The 12,744-nt window shown below is 36.1% G+C and overlaps 2 protein-coding genes across 2 annotated transcripts; both read left to right on the forward strand.

The window, feature by feature from the left end:
- Window positions 1-2,801: 2,801 nt before the first annotated feature.
- On the forward strand, window positions 2,802-3,764 carry LOC111987729 (putative receptor like protein 25). Its single transcript, XM_024019460.1, has one exon. It carries the CDS (start codon window positions 2,802-2,804, stop codon window positions 3,762-3,764), a length of 963 nt encoding a protein of 320 aa, XP_023875228.1.
- A 7,678-nt stretch (window positions 3,765-11,442) lies between these two features.
- On the forward strand, window positions 11,443-12,636 carry LOC136065248 (putative receptor protein kinase ZmPK1). Its single transcript, XM_065768174.1, has one exon. It carries the CDS (start codon window positions 11,443-11,445, stop codon window positions 12,634-12,636), a length of 1,194 nt encoding a protein of 397 aa, XP_065624246.1.
- Window positions 12,637-12,744: the final 108 nt, after the last annotated feature.

Here is a 12,744-nt window from a genome sequence, read left to right on the forward strand (position 1 = left end):
TAGGGCATCCTCAGCTTTCATACACTTCTGTGCCTTCAAGAGCATCTCCGACATCGTCTTAGGAGGATTCTTTGCTAAGGAGACCACAAATTCTCTGAACTTCAATCCAGCCTTGAAGGTTGTTAATTGCACTTTGTTCAACTACTAAAAAGAGCAAGTGTGAAAAACAATGAAATGAAGAACTTATGAGAAGCATAACGGACGTCTTTATCCTTGATGAACACAACAACAATTATTTACTTGTTCATGAGACACAACAATCAAGCATAAAGACGTCCGTTATGCTTCTCATAAGTTCTTCATTTCATTGTTTTTCACACTTGCGCTTTTTAGTAGTTGAGCACTAATTTTATTATTGCTCTGTCTATAAATATTTATTTACAAGGTCGTGAGACACATGTCATGATTTTTGTGTTCATCAAGGATAAAGACGTCCGTTTTGCTTCTCGAAAATTCTTCATTTCATTGTTTTTCACACTTACGCGATAGTTGAGCACTAATTTTATGGTGCTGTGTCTATAAATATTTGCATTCCCCTCGCACATATTAAACAAACAAAAAAAGGTTGCTTAACATAATTAGGACTTAATCATGTTAATGCGCTTGCTTTACATACTCCCTCTGTTTCATCTTATACATTCATCTCCTTCCAAGCAGTCACTATGCCATGATGATGAGAGCTCAGCCTTGTTGCAATTCAAGGAAAACTTTATCATAAACAAGTCTGTCTCTTTGTATGATCCTATTGCAAATCATAGGGTTGAAACTTGGACATTAGAAGGAGAAAACAGTGATTGCTGCTCTTGGGATGGCGTAGAATGTGATGAGGACACAGGTCATGTGATTGGCCTTGACCTCAGTAGCAGTTGTCTATATGGGTCAATCAACTCCAACAGCACTCTCTTCCGTCTTGTTCACTTACAAAGTCTTAACCTTGCTAACAATCACTTCAACTACTCTCAAATCCCATCATAGGTCGGCAATCTTTCAAGACTCACATTTCTCAATCTCTCTCCTACTATGTTTTCTGGTCAAATCCCATTCGAAGTTTCAAAGCTATCCTAGTTGTCATCCCTAGATCTGTGTTGCAACTATGATTTGTCTTCGGGAAAATACTTCTTGCAATTCAAACAGTTGAGCCTAACAAGCCTAGTTGGAAACTTAACCCACATAGAATATCTTGATTTGAGTGGGGTGAACATATTCTCCGGAGTGCCTAGTATCTTTGCCAACTTGTCTACTTTAACATCCCTTTATCTCCATGACTGTGGAATGCATGGGGAATTCTAGAAGACATCTTTAAGCTACCAAAATTACTTGTTCTTGACTTGAAGTACAACAAAGATCTCACTGGTTCTTGGCCCGACTTTCAAGATTGGAGCATTCCCCTTGAGGAAATGAGCCTCGCAAACACTGGTTTCTCCAATGAGCTACCAGCTTCAATGGGAAACCTCGGCTCCCTGATTGCTTTGGACATGTGGGGTTGTAACATATCAGGATCCATTCCATCTTCAATCGGTAACCTCACAAATCTCATTTACCTTAAGCTTTCAAAATAATAGTTTCACAGATAAAATCCCATCTTCAATTGGAAATCTCATCCGACTTGTGTTTCTAAACCTCGCGTATAATCAATTGAATGGCCAGTTTCCATTGTCCATCTTTAACCTAACGAATCTTTATAGTCTTGATATTTCTTATAATCACCATAGTGGTACTCTATTGATTTGCAACATGACTTCCCTTCAAATTCTTGATGTGTCTAATAACTATTTTAGTGTTTCATTGCCTCAATGCTTACAAAATAGCTTCCAAGGATGCAAATTGAAGATGATTAGTGTTAGGTTCTATATGTTTAGAACAATTGGCAAATCGTGAACACAAACTTGTCTAGATATAGATCTTAGGGTCTGTACGTTTTATTAGACAATGCTCAAGGTGATTCAAGTCAAGATTCAAGAACATACAAGCTGCAGGAAGAAGACTTCATATTCTGCCTGGTTCGATCGATTGAAGAACAGGCTCGATCAATCGAAAATCGTATCTGCAGAATTTTAAGTTGGCCCAAACAGCAGCTTAAGCCCATTAAGGATTAGGGTTTCAGATCTACTTCTCCCACTATATAAAGGAAACCCTAAGCCACGTTTTTTAGAGCTTTTAAAGAGAGAAAAGAGTGTGCCTCTTTTGTATCTAGGGTTTTGTACCCAAACCTCTCTAAGGTCTTTGTTGCTCATATTGCTGTTTATATGAATCTCTTGTGAGATCTTTGAGGAGCTTTCCTTCACATAAACTTAGGGTTGTCAACATCTTGATGATTAACAAGGTTGCTGCCATTGAAGCTTAAAGAAAAACAAGCATGGGTGCTTGTACTTAATTGAAGAGTCCAAGAAAGAAGGAGTCCGTGGATTCGGAGCTTGCACGTGGTCGTGTCAGTAAGTTCTACTGGTAGGTAGCATTAGGAAGTCGAGCGGGGAGCTTGTAAGTCCTTTTGTATGAACTTTGATTCTTTCATAGTGGATTCAGGTTTGCCTTGAGGATCGGTGGGTCAAATCCTCCCCAGGTTTTTACCGTGTGGTTTCCTGGGTGATCATATCATCGTGTTATTTATTATTCCACTGCTTTATATTTTTGATATAATTGTATGTTTATGATAACCTAGAATTGCTTAATTTGACTAAGTTAATCACTTGGCTAATTAACTAGGTTAATCTGGTTGGTTTAAGGGGTCTAAATTTCTAACAATTAGCTTGAAAGGAAATGATTTCCAAGGGTTGTTACCAAGATCATTGGCCAATTGTATGATGTTAGAGGTAATTGACACTAGTAATAACCGATTCAAAGACACTTTTCCCACTTGGTTGGGAAAATTTCCAAATTTAAAGCTTCTCCTCTTGCAGTCCAATAAATTCTATGGTCAAATCTTAAAGAGTCCTAAAACCAACAATGAGTTTCCCAACTTGCAAATCCTTGATCTCTCTTACAATGGTTTTACAGGAAAGTTGCCATTAAATTTTTTCAAAAATTTGAATGCCTTGAAATTGGACAATGAACTCCACTTGATATATATTCATGATGAAATTTCTGATAGTGTGGGGATTTACAAGATCTCTATCATTTATGAGTATTCAATGAAAATAACAAACAAAGGCTTGGATAAAGTATACGACAAGGTCCAACAATCCTTCAAAGCTATTGATATGTTAAGCAATAAGTTTGTTGGAGAGATACCTGAATTTATTGGAGATTTAAAAGGGCTTCATATGCTCAATCTTTCCAATAATATTCTCATAGGAAACATCCCACCATCTTTAGGGAATCTTCTGAACCTAAAATCATTAGATCTTTCTCAAAATAGACTCTCAGGGGAGATTCCACCACAACTAGCACAACTTACTTTCCTTGAACGGTTCAATGTTTCTCATAATCGACTCATTGGCTTTATACCACAAGGGAAACAATTCAACACTTTTGATAACAGTTCCTTTGACGGAAACATAGGTTTGTGTGGGAATCCATTATCAAAGAAATGCTGGATTTCTGATTCTTCACCACCTTCACCTTCAATTTTTGAGAAAAGTCTAGACACGTCCAAGTTTCTCTTTGAATTTGGTTGGAAAATAGTTCTGGTCGGATATGGATTTGGACTAATCATTGAAGCAATAATTGGTAATGTTATGGCTACAAGAAAACACGATTGGTTGATGAAGACCTTTAGAATGAAGCCACAAGGACGAAGGAGCATGGAAAGGGAACGTAGAAACTGAGAGCTTGCACCTTGCAATGATACGTGTTTATATACACATTTAAAATTGTATCATATCATGTAGCATGCTTACTATATAATAAAACTTGTGTTTTAATGATTATATAATTGCACTTCTCTCTCTCTCTCTCTCTCTCTCTCTCTCTCTATATATATATATATATATATATATTCTTCATGTTTGTTTACTTATGCACTTCTCTCTCTCTCTCTCTCTCTCTCTCTCTCTCTATATATATATATATATATATATATTCTTCATGTTTGTTTACTTGGAATGTAGTTGTTGGGAAAAGTTTGTTATTTTTTTTATTTTTTTATTTTTTGTGTTTGATGAGTCCTAAAAATATACCAAAACCATCATACTGCAATGACGAAGAAAATATACGCTATGCATTTATGGCGGGCAATGCGAAAGAGTAACAGACAAAGCAACTGCAACAAAGAAGTAATGCACATTAAAATACTAATCTGTAAGGCATTAGCTATTGAAAATAAATGCAAAGATCTATTGGCCATTAAAGTAGAAGTAACTATAAAAGAAAAGAAAAACAAGACAAACAGGTACACACAATTTTCACCCTAAAAACCACTCTCAAGTCAAATTCTCTCACTATACGCTTCAAGTGAATCCTATCCTGACTTAATCATAGGAGGGTTTTTGGCAAATACCACACCGGTGTATTCTTTTGTTTTTATCTTGAATCTTATTGTAGGTTTCTGTCAAAGACGAATCTAACCCCGTCATCCATCTACATTAATGAAGAACTTAACTGCAGATTTTTTGCATTATCAGTTTGGCGCTATCTGTGGGGTGTGCTAATCAATCAAGCCATTCCCCAATCTACGAAAGGAATCCTTATAGTGCAAGATGGACCCAGAGCAAGTAACACAACAGATTCAGGCTCTCACAACCAACATAACTAAATTAACGTGCGAAAATGAAGAACACAAAAGGGTTGCTGAGTCCCATAATGAGGATTGACAGAGAACCATTGAAAATCAAAATGAAAAGGAGCAACATCCAAGGACCGAGGGAAACCATAATGAATAAGGGTCAAATAGTCACATCAACAAAAGAACCATGGTGTTAGAAGAGAATTCATCCATAATGGAAAGAGAACTCCGTAACATGAAATGGGAAATGGATGAGCTAAGAAGCACAATGAAAGAAAAGGCCTTGGGGAACTTAGATAGAATGATCTAGAAGACGGATTCACCATTCACCATTGAAGTATTGAATTGTCCTCCCCCATCAAAATTTCGTCTTCCTCAACTAGAGTCATATGATGGTTCAAAAGATCCCTTGGATCACATTGAATCGTTTAAAACCCTAATGCACCTATAGATGACTCCAAATGAAGTAATGTGTAGGGTTTTTCCAACTACATTGAAGGGCGCAGCCAGAGTTTGGTTCAACAAAATACCCCCAAGTGCCGTGGCAAATTTCAAGCAACTCAGAAAAGGCTTTGTTTGTCATTTCATTGGTGGGCAGAGACACAAGAAACCAACTGGAAACCTTCTCAACATCCGTTAAGCAGAGGGAGAGTCACTAAGACAATAATTGACCCGCTTTAATAAAGAGTTGCTACAGGTAGACAAAGTGGAAGACCAAGTTATCTTGAAGACCTTCCAGGCAAGATTTTTGCCTAGAGAATTTTTCTTCTTTGTCACCAAAATTCCACCAAGGACAATGGTAGAACTATTCCACAAAGTTCAAAAATATATGAATGCAAAAGACGCAGTAACTACAAAAGAGATGACAAGCAAAAGGAAGAGAGACGAAGGGACTAGCCATCACCCTGGCAGGAAGAAAGAACCATGTAGCATAGGGCATACCACAGATAAGAAGAGGAGCCTCCTGGATCGAAGGTCAAAATTCACTAGCTTTACTCCCTTGGTAATGCCCATCGAACAAGAATTGATGCAGATCAAAGATGAACCTTCTTTGCAATGGCCTTGGCCTATTTATGCTCTAGCAGAAGTTAAAGACAAAAGCAAGTATTGTAGAATCTACCAAGACCACAGACATTGCACGGAAAAATGCAGACATCTAAAGGATCAAATAGAGACCTTGATTCGACAAGGGAAATTGCAAACAGATTCGTACAGATGACAGCAAAAAGACGAGAAAAACAAGAAACAGGAGATAGACGAAAACAAAGCTCTAGTGGGTTGTAGACGTTGTATTTTGTAGCCCTTATGACTCGGGCCCCCGTTCTTTAATGATACTCAAACTCTAAGGCCCAAGGCTAGTTCAGAGCCCAATTAGATATTAAATTGACTTGAGAAGTGTTAAAATGAAAAAAAGATAACCTTTTTAATGAGTAAAAATCTATTTTTGGAAATAAATTGACCAATGTAACCCTCGACCTGCATACGTGGGTCACGACCTGCGTACAGGAGCTAAAGCATGCATACACAAGCATGATCCTGTGCATGCAGCTAGAGTTTCAGAAGCATAAGAAAGGCAAGTTTTCTGCAACAATGACTAAGATTTGAAATGAATCCTACATCATCTGGGAGCTGTTCTAAACCCCATTTTTTCCACTATAAAAGCCTTAAATAATATATTTTCAAAACACACAGAAATTCCATGGGAAAAACCTAAGATTCACTAGAAAATAGTGAATTAAAAGGGAGTTTTTCACAAAACACCCTCAAGTCATTTTTATTTGATAAGGACTTTCTCTGGCCCCAATCTTTTGAGTTTAAGATTACTAATCACTCTTTCATTAAATTGTGATAGATTTGACTAAGAGGAATGGTCAAAAATCAAGTTTAGGAGCTTTTGCTTTAAGGTACTCTTTTAAAATTTTCTTTTCTATCTTTAATCCTTGGTTTAATCTATCTCTTTCACTTAGTTTATGTTTATTAATGTTTGCTTAGGTTAGTTTTATGTCTTCTTTATGTTTTTAAGCATGATAGGTTGCTAGATTTTATGTTTTAAGTTTTTGCTCTATTTCTGTGTTAGTTAGGCCAATTGGACCTGTATTGCAGCAGTAATCTCTTCGTTCAATGTACGAATTTCAATATGTGACTAACACACCAACTTGAGGAAGATGTTGGCTGCAAAGTTCTTCAGTTCATCAACAATGATCAAGAAGCTCCTTGGTTACAAAACCCTTGGCGTAAAGACGCAGCAGCTTCTACAGAGAGAATAATGAACTGGGGCACTTTTTTGCATGTAATATCCTCGCATCACCTTGTGATACCCTTAAAATAATCCTTATATATGTCTAGGGTTGTGAGAAAAAAAACCCTACACAAATACTTAAGGATATGCGTGTAATCAGATCTAGAATTTCTGATTTCATAATTCTCGACAGATATAGCTTGTGTCGAGCATCAACATTAAATCTCGATAGAAAGGATTCTGTCAAGACTTCTGTCGAGCTTTAATGAACAGAACTTCCTTCACTTGTTGAATGGCTAGATTTACATGGCTTCAATACTGTTGGGAAATTTAGACCCCGGTTGATAGAATTAACAAGTTTTAAACCCAAGTTGTTAATTAGATTTATTATGAATAAAACTTGTTAAAACAAACAAACATCAATATCATGTCAAAATCATATGCAGCAGAAAAGTAAATAAGACAAGATATGATGACCCAGGAAAACCAATGAAATCAACCAGTTTCACAGTAAAAAACCTGGGGGAAACCCTTCCCGAAAAGCAATCCACTATAGTAAAGAGAAGTTTCAAATCTAATACAAAACTTTTGTCCCTAGACTCTACAATCCTCATAGATGAACTCACAACAGAAACCTTCTACCGCTTTAGAACCTCTGAACTTTTCAATATATGAACGCCACCATTTTTGTTGCACAGATCCCAGTACGTGACTAACTCCTTTGCACGAATCCTAGTACGTGACTCACTCACCAACTTGAGGAAGAAGAATGTTGGTTGCAAAGTTCTTCACTTCATCAACAATGAAGATTAAGAAGCATTTGGTTACAAAACCCTAAGGCGCAAAGATGCAGTAACTTCTTTCAGAGAGAATAAGGCATCGGTCACCTTTTGCATATGTTCTCCTTGTATTCTCTTATGTGATGGCTTCTAAAATAAGCCTTATATAGGTCTAGGGTTATGAGAAAAGAAACCTTACACAAATACAAAAGTCTGGCCCAAAAATCAGATCTGAAAATTCTGATTTCCGTAACCTCGATAAATAGCAGGTGTCGAGGAGGTGTCGAGCTTTAAACCTCGATAGCTTTAAACCTCGATAGATAGCTAGGTGTCGAGGAGGTGTTGAGAAGCTGTCGAGGGGACGGAAGCTTTCTCGATCGATCCACTAGCTATCAAGAAGGTGTCGAGATTGCGATAACAATCAGCTGAGGAGCTCAATAAATAGCCAGTTGTCGAAAGGTGTCGAGCAGTTGTCAGGCTATCTTTCCGCAAGTGTCTATCTGTTCAGCTTTATTGAACACCTTTTCTTCACTTGTTTCTTGGTCCAATCTTCATGGCTTTAATACTAGACTTGAACAACATGTTTCTTGAAGTAAACACATCTTAGATCTACCCAATTACAAGTAAAGTGCGTTTTGTCAAAGGATTAACCAATTATATAAAATATGTCCTTAACAAATACTTAACTTGAACACTTGTTTCTTGAAGTACTAAACCCATCCTAGATCTACCAATTTACAAGTAAAATGCGTTTTGTCAAACGATTAGCCAATTACATAAATATGACCCCAACACATCCTTCGTATGAATTTTAGTTGAGTTATAAAATAAATATTGTTAAGACTACCAGTAGATGTGTTATGTGTGGATCCCTAAACCTTAACACCTTAATATATTTGTTATTTTCTCTCAATTTAAATTAACTTTACTAAACCATCAAAAATCTCTTCAATTAAACTTTATTATTTTAGTTTTATTTTCTTTTGGTTTGCTAATCAATTCCCTTTTCCCTGTGGATTCGACCTCAAACTTATCGAGTTATTACTTCACAACAATCTGCACTTGGGAAGATTATTTAAGTTGCAGCAGATATAGTCAAGTTTGTGAATGACCTACAATTAATTTTGTTATATATGAAGAATAAAACCGTACAGTGTTTCTAGATTCCAGTTAGCTCAATTAGTAAAATTTCTAATGATTAAATAAGAGATTTAGGATTCAATCTGATCTAGCTGACAAATCGTTCTTAAGATCGTGTATATATTTTATAATTGGTTTATTTGCACTAAATTCATAATCTAGGGTTTGTGTCCACTTTCCAAATTTGATTATTTCTTTTTCTACTGACAAATAATTTTTTGTTGTTGACAATCATTCATTAATTTATGATCTTTGCCCCTTCCTTTCATATAAATCATATGATGGTTAATATACTTTGATAGGCCAAGAATTTATTGACTCCTTGTGATAAATTAACCAATTAATTAACCAAGTTAATTAATTAATTCTATTAACATTCAATACATGTGGTCGCACAAACAAATCACCAACTAAGTTAATATGTAGCGGAAAATAAAGTTGACACGGTGATTTGTTTACGAATAGGGAAAACCTCCAAGGCAAAAACTCCACCGGGTGAATTTAAGGTCACCACTTCCGAGAATCCACTATTATCACAACAAGCAATTATAAGTAAATGAATCCCAATACCTTATACTAACCTACAATTGAACCCTTACCCCAATACACAATTGGACTTGTTCTATAGTGACAATCTCTCATTTTCAATGCACGGCTCCCAGTACATGACTAACCAATCGATGCACGGATTAAAGTACGTGACTAACCACTAACTTGAGAAGGATGTTGGCTGTAAAGTTCTTTAGTTCATCCACACGATGAAAATCAAGAAGCTCCTTGGTTACAAAATCCTACGGCGTACAAACGCAGCAGCTTCTTCAAAAGAAAGATGAACTAGGGTAAATTATCTTCGGTCACAATATGCTTTCAACAACAAGTGCAACCACTTTTGCATCAAGTTTCATCAAATGAGACGGCCCTTAAAATAATCCTTATATATGTCTAGAGTTGTGAGAAAAGAAACCTTATAAAAATACACATGGATATGCGTGAAATCAGATCTGAAAAATTGATTTTCGTAAATCTCAATAGATAGTTTATCTATCGAGCTGTTGTCAAGCATTGGGCTAAAATTGCCTTTTAAACCTCGATAGATGCAATCTATCGAGCTTTAAAATACAGCACTTCTTCACTTGTTTTTTGAATAGATTTGCATGGTTTTAACTCTTGACTTGAACAACATGATTCTTGAAAACTTAAACTCATCATAGATCTACCCAATTACAAGTAAAGTGGGTTTTGTCAAAGGATTAGCCAATTCTAAATGACATATGTTCTTAACATGATTCAAGTATGTTCTAACATACTTTTATTATAAAAATAATCTCACATTCATCAAATACTTGTCCCATTATTTTGATCAACACACTATAAATTTTTAGGTCATGTTAATGAATGCTCTTAAGGCAATTGTCAATAAATCGTTTTAAGAAATTTTTGACACAATTTTCATGAAAAATATAAACAGCCATAAAAAATATTAATTCATTTATTATCTTTTTTATAAAATATTTTTAAAATAGTTCACAAATCAATGTCTTTGAAGTATTCATTAACATTTCCCTAAACTTTTAGCTCTGGATCAAAAATTTTCATCAATGGTCTCAAAAATGATAAGACAACAAAAAGATCCCTCAGTACGATAGGTTAATGTACAATAGTAGAATCCATGTTCCAAGTTCGATTTAAAATAAAAGCCTAGCTAATAATAAACAAAACTTTTTTTTTTTTTTTGGAGAAACAATAATAAAAAATACTTAAACAAGATATATCTCCCCTAATCTTCCCACTAAACAAGACCATTATTGGCCTTAATACTTAGTTCTTTGACTATACTTTGCTAGTGCTAATTTTCCCCACCAATTAGAAAGTCTCCATATACCGTGTTCAAATCTAACTCTCTTTCTCGCTCTCTCAATCTAAATATGGATGAGAATATTATTGAAAGTGAAAAATGAGTCTTAATGTTACAATGAGGTGCACCGTTAATATCTGTACAAACACAGCATTCTAAGTGAAAGGGAAGAAACTAACTAACTAATCTAGCCTTAATGGTAACGGCTTCAAGTAAATTGCGTCTTCGATGCACAATTTCATTTGTTTTGTGTATCCCGGTACAGTCGTGTGTGAAAGTGTGTTATTAACACTGCTTTTTTTTTTTTCTTTTTCTTTTTTTAATATATAAATAAAAATATTCAATTTATAGCAAAATACGCATAAACCTAATACAAATCAATGCAAATTAACCATGTAACAACGAGTGCAAATCTTCTGTCCCACTTTTCCTGCTCCACTCTATACTCCACCAATAAATATTTGTCACGTGTTTACATAATTAATTAAATACTATCATTATTGACTTATAAATACTACAATTATTAATTAATAGTAGCATTTAATTAATTAGGTGAACACGTGATAAGTATTTATTGGTGGAGTATAGAGTGGAGCAGGAAAAATGGGACAGAAGATTTGGACTCTATAACAACAGTAAAACCAAAGGTGTTTATGGTGTCGTGGTCCAAGTGTCTTGGTCTGCGCCTCTAGCGGGGGTGCAAAGGTTTTGTTAGTTGAGTACTATATTACCTCAAAAGAACCCTCTCGTTCAGCCTACTGCATTTCTCATGGAAAACGCAAGTCTCTTCTTTCTTCTATGTCTGCTGCAAACTCTTTCTTCATCTGCTTCATCTAAAGCATTTGATACTCTCATAGGCACATCTCTGTCTATTGAGAAACCAAGTGACAAGTTGGTTTCAGCGAATGGTGAATTCTCTACAGGGTTTTACCCTGTTGGTGATAATGCTTTCTGCTTTGCCATATGGATGACAAAACCCTCTGTTCCCACAGTTGTTTGGATAGCAAACCGAGATGATCCTGTTGATGGAAAAGGTTCAAAGCTTTCAGTTTTGAAAGATGGCAAGCTTCACCTAACCGATTCAGCTGACAGTGTTGTTTGGAAAACTAAAACAGAAGCCTTAACCATATCAGAGGCCTCCAATTTGCAACTACGGCTAATGAACACAGGCAATCTTGTGCTTTATAATTTCTCAAGTGTTGCTATCTGGCAAAGCTTTGATTCATCTACAGATATTCTTCTTCCTCAACAACTACTAACATTTGGTACAAGCCTAGTCTCAAATAGAGGCCAAGGTCTATATTCTTCTGGCTACTATAAGTTCTTTTTCGATGAAGATAATGTGCTCCACCTGCTTTTCCAAGGTCCAAAACTTTCAAGTCTCTACTGGCCAGACCCATCCCTTGAAGATATTTCAAATGCTGGGATTTGTATCTACAATACTAGTAAAGCTGCACTACTAGATGACACAGGATATTTCTGGTCATTTGATCATTTCAAATTCTATGCAACAAATTTTGGTACAGTGAATCAGAGACGATTAACGCTTGACACTAATGGCAATCTTCGATTATATAGTTTGCAAGAGATGAATGGGAGTTGGGATTGGGTTGTAACATGGCAAGCCATCTCTGATCCATGCAGGATTCATGGCATCTGTGGACCTAATGGTGTGTGTACTTATGATCATGTCTCTGGCCGAAGATGCTTTTGCTTGCAAGGCTTCAAGATGATAGATCATACTGATTGGTCTTCTGGGTGCGAACCAGAATTTAATATCTCTTGCGACCATGGAGATGAGTCTACTTTTATCCAACTTGCTCATGTTGAATACTATGGCTCAGATATAGACCTCTTACAGAATCTTACCTTCCAGGACTGTCAAGAAGAATACCTCAATAGGTGCAATTGCAAAGGTGTCGGACCGTGTGCCTTACCAATCCATCCAACCACCAATTGGTGAAGGATGAGGGGGCACAAATCTTTTATAGCATTCAATCGTAGACCAAGCTCATTGGTATTGGAGCGAATTGTGAAATCTCTCACAATCCCTCCCTCACAATGCGGCTCT

This window comes from Quercus suber, unplaced genomic scaffold (assembly GCF_002906115.3).
Source record: "Quercus suber isolate HL8 unplaced genomic scaffold, Cork oak 2.0 scaffold_900, whole genome shotgun sequence".
Lineage (NCBI taxonomy): Eukaryota > Viridiplantae > Streptophyta > Magnoliopsida > Fagales > Fagaceae > Quercus > Quercus suber.